Source organism: Belonocnema kinseyi, chromosome 8, assembly GCF_010883055.1.
Source record: "Belonocnema kinseyi isolate 2016_QV_RU_SX_M_011 chromosome 8, B_treatae_v1, whole genome shotgun sequence".
NCBI classification, from domain to species: Eukaryota; Metazoa; Arthropoda; class Insecta; order Hymenoptera; family Cynipidae; genus Belonocnema; species Belonocnema kinseyi.
In genome coordinates, this window is record NC_046664.1 from 62350915 (window position 1) to 62355568 (window position 4654).

Here is a 4654-nt window from a genome sequence, read left to right on the forward strand (position 1 = left end):
TTCAGCGGGTCAAAATACATAAGAAAAACCTTGGTGGTTGCATCCGAATTGAAAAGGCCACCAGGGTGTACCTGGCTCCTAGACTATAAGTTTTTATAAAGATTACAAAAAAGTTTAAGGATTTGCAAGAGATTTGATCAAATTTTAAATCACTTTAGGTGATTTCGAATAATGTCAAGCGAGTTACTGAAAAGTTATTTAAAAAGATTTTAATGAATTTGAAGAGATTTCAATTGATGTAATTTTTAATATTTAAAGGAATTTAAGAAAATTCACAGGATTTTCACTAACTGTACTCAATTTCGAAAATTTTAAATGATTTAAAAGAAGTCGAAGGAATTTCAAAAAAATCGGAGGATCTAAAGGATTTTCAAACAAAAACTAAAGAATTTCTGAAATTCAAGTGATTTTAAGGAATTACTGTAGGGACTTGAAGGGACTTTAAGATTTTCTTTTAAAGGATTAATTTTAAAGCTATTTAAAAATTTGTTTAAAAAGATTTTAATATGCTTTAAGAGACTTCAATTTTTTTAAATTAAATGATTTGAGGATTTTCAAGAGATTTTAAGGAGTCTAAAAAAATTTCAGGAATTGCTTGGGACTTTGCGGCATCTTAAATCTTCTTTTTAACGAATTTAAAAATAATCAAAAAATAGTTTTAAAAGATTTAATGATTTACAAGAGATTTTATAAGATTTTACCACAGTTTTACTGATTTTAAAGAAAGTCAAGCGAGTTATTGAAAAGTTATTAAAACAGATTCAATGAATTCTTGGAGATTTCAAGGTTTTTAAAGAAATTGATTGATTTAAGGAATTTAAAGAGATTTTAAGGAGTCTAAGAAAATTTAAAGTTATTTTGTAAGATTTTAAAACACTTTTAGAGGTCTTAAAGAATTTCAAGGGAGTTTTTGACAAGTTTTTTTGTTTTTGAAAAGGTTGCATTGTTGAAATAGTTGGCGGTCACAATTTTTGAATTTTGGTACTTCGTTAAAGTGTGTTTTTCAAAGATGTCAAGAGATTATTCTTACAGTTTGAGAAAACAAAAATTATCAAACACTGTGATCCTTCTTAGAAATCATATAAGACTTCATGAAAATCCTTAAACATCTCTGACTTTTTTTTAAATGCCTTTAAATTCCTTATAATATTTTTCTTTATTCCTTAAAATCCTGAAAATTTTTGAACCTTTTCAAATTCATTAAAAATCTTTTTTAATCAATTTGAAAATGTTTAAAGATTTTTATGATTTTTAAGAGATTTAAATGAATTTAAGAAAAGGTAAACAAATGTTAAGAGATTTAAATTAATTTAAGTCAATTTCGAGAAACTTCGAAAGATTTCAAATGATTGTAAAAAAGTTTAAGAGATTGAAAAAAATCGGAAGAGTTTAAGGATTATCAAGAAATCTTATAGGATTTCTAAGAGTTCATGTGATTTTAAGGAATCACTACGGCCTTGACGGGATTTTAAACTTTAGTTTTAAAGGATTTAAAAATATTTTTATAAGCTTTAGTGACTTTAAAGAATTTTAAGCAATTCATTTAAAAGTGTTTTGCAAAAATTCAAAGATTTTAAGGATTGTCAAGAGATTTAAGGGAATTTAAGAATATTTTAAAGATTTTACGTGATTGAAATTAATTTTAGTCAATTTCGAGATACTTCGAAAGATTTGAAATGATTGCAAAGAATTTGAAGGCATTTAAAAAAAAGTCAGAGAAGTTTAAGGATTTTTAAGAAGTCTTATATGATTTCTAAGGAGGATCACAGTCTTTGATATGTTTTGTTTTCTCAAAGTGCAAGAATAATCTCTTGACATCTTTGGAAAACACACTTTAACGAAGTACTAAAATTAAAAAATTTTGACCGTTAACTATCCCAACAATGCAACCTAACCTCAATCACGGCACATTATATTTTTCTTAATAGATTGTCCAAATCGCACACTTGCACAATTGCTAGCAATAATTAAATAAATGACTTTTCTATCTGAGAAGCAAAGCCATATCACGATTTTTCACTTACTTTCGCCTACAAAAAATCATTTTAGTCAAACTCCTATCAAGTCGATGCTTTTCAGTCCACCAAGTGGTATGGCCTTATAGATTTCGACGTTACCGACCGAGTAGGACGTAATGTTCATGGACATAGGAAAGACGGGACTAGGGATCCCATCCTAATTTGGGCGAGCGGGTTTGAGTTCATGGGAGGGGGGAGAATTTCCTGAGTGGGGAGAGCCGCCATCTTACGATGTGCCCTCATTGTTCATGCGTACGAGCGTTTTTTGCAGACAAACTGTGCAAGAGAATATAAACATATGGGCGCTGCCATGTTTGTCACGGGACATCAAAAGACCTCCCCCCTCATTGCATCATCCCCGCAATGGCATGCCTAGTCCCGTGTATCCTATGTCCATACATAATGTTAGAATACTCAATATTGGCATCATTGATGCAGTCCATGAGATTCTCAACGATTTTGAAAGATTTTGTCGTGATACTTTCTAATTGCAGCAGTGGGACTCCGATGCTGTTTTGAAGTCGAAAATCCAACGAACCTTTCTTTCTATCTCCACACATTAGAAAAAGAGGTCCGTTGGATTATCGACTTTCAATACGTTATCTGAGTCCCACTACAGGTTAGGAACAAAGCGAAAAATAGGAATCGAATCAATTTTAAACTTGAAACATTTAGTTAAAAATAGAGATCCTATAGTTAGAGTTGAGACACGTTTCCCCCTCCAATAGTCGCCGCTATACCGGAACTTCGATATTTGCGCGGGGCGCTAAAAGTTTGAACAGTTTTATTTTTATTAATTCTTTTATTTATGAATTATTGTGAAGGGGTCATGATATTAAGAAACAACACAACGGATACGCAGCATACTGTTATTTATTGGAAAATGTGTTATCTCAAGAGGCGTTGGACGAAGACTGTTGGTTCGGGGCCCGACGCTTACAATCGTCTGCGCGCAGTGCCCTCTATATTCGACGTTTGGGTACTACAATTCCGCCTCCCTGGCTAAATCCGTCTCGGATTTTTAATGCGATTAACATTCTAATTAACAAGCGCTAAAGATACTTAAAAAATCTTATGAATGGAAGCTGCGTTACAGAGTATATCTAATCGTCGTCTTTAATCCAATGGCGTATATTTTGAGCCTCCTAAATCCCTTTATAGGGTTTTCTATGAATTTTGGTAACCCTCTATATCAGCTACTAGGTACCTGTTGAATCGCAATTTTTTCGTAACTTTATATGTTCTCATAAGTTTCGGGATTATTTTCTTCGAAACCCTAGGGGTGCAATCAAAATTACGTAGCATAACTAGATCGCCGTCGGAGTATTCATGCGCCTCTTTTCTCTTTTAATCGCAATAGTTCTTATTATATTCTTGAGCCTTATCATTATTTTCTTTCGCAGTTTCTCTTAAGTTGTCTAGGCCTCGAGAACTTTCTTGAACATGGTTCTCGAGGAATTCCCTAACATCGTCGATTGATTCGCCGCGCTGATCTACACTGAACAATAAGCGACTTGGGGTAGACTTCGTGGATCGATTTATTGTGTTATTAAGAGAAAATTCCACGCTCTTTAATGTCTTATACCACTGTACACCCAACTTATCGTCTTTTAACTTGGCTAGCATGGGAACCATTACCCTATTGATCCGTTCAACTTGGCCGTTATCCTGAGGGGAGCCTGTCGCTATTAGAATGTGCTTGATATGATTTTCAGTCAGAAAATCTGCAAATTCTGTAGAAGTAAAAGCGCTACTTCGATCAGAAACTAGGGTATTCGGCCTACTATAGCTTTGGAAATACTGACTAAGGCAACCTATTGCCTGCTAGCTCGAAGTCGTCTTCGTGGCATACAATTTAACGAATGTTGTGAACGCATCGACGACAAGGAACACGTATTTCTTGACTACTTTCGCATTTGAATTATCAACAGGACCAAAGTGGTCAATGTGTGCAGTCGCAAAAGGCACGTTACCCTTAGGGAAAATATGTAAATATCTTTCGGCTCTTACAGTAGTAGGTGAAAAGGAGATACACTTCAAGCAATTTCGCATGTAATTGTCCACTTTCTCATTTAAATTCGAAAACCAATACGTTCTACTGTTAACCTCTTTAGTTTTAGCAGGGCCCACATGACCCATTTGATCGTTATATTTAAAAAGGACTTGTTTCTCCATATTCAATGGCACATAAAAGAGTAGATTATCTCCCTTTTTTTGGTAAACTACGCAGTTTCGCATTTCGAAAGAATCAGGTTGTCGCTCTTCTAACGTTTACGAAGATTGATTATTTTTGCATCTTGGGTCTGACACACCGAAAGGTTCCACTCGAACGGATTATCGTCGACTATTAAAAGGTTAAATGCGCGAATCAACGCGTCCACATGTTGCATTCGTGTCCGCGGACGATGTTCAAACTCATGATTGAAACTCTGGAGTTCTAAAACCCATCTTTCAATTCTGGGATTTATATCCTTTTTGTCCATAGCTTGTTTAAGAGAAGTACAGTCGGTCACAATCTTGAACTTGAGTCCTTGAAGATATAATCGAAATCTTCTAAGAGAATATACAATGGAAAGTGTCTCAAGTTCAAAACTGTGGTACCTGCTTTCAAATTCGGTGGTCCTTTTCGAGAAAAA

The 4654-nt window shown here is 34.1% G+C and overlaps 1 protein-coding gene across 1 annotated transcript; it reads right to left on the bottom strand.

Moving 5' to 3' along the window:
• Positions 1-3842: 3842 nt before the first annotated feature.
• On the bottom strand, positions 3843-4193 carry LOC117178514. Its single transcript, XM_033369942.1, has one exon. It carries the CDS (start codon positions 4191-4193, stop codon positions 3843-3845), a length of 351 nt encoding a protein of 116 aa, XP_033225833.1.
• Between the last annotated feature and the right edge of the window lie 461 nt (positions 4194-4654).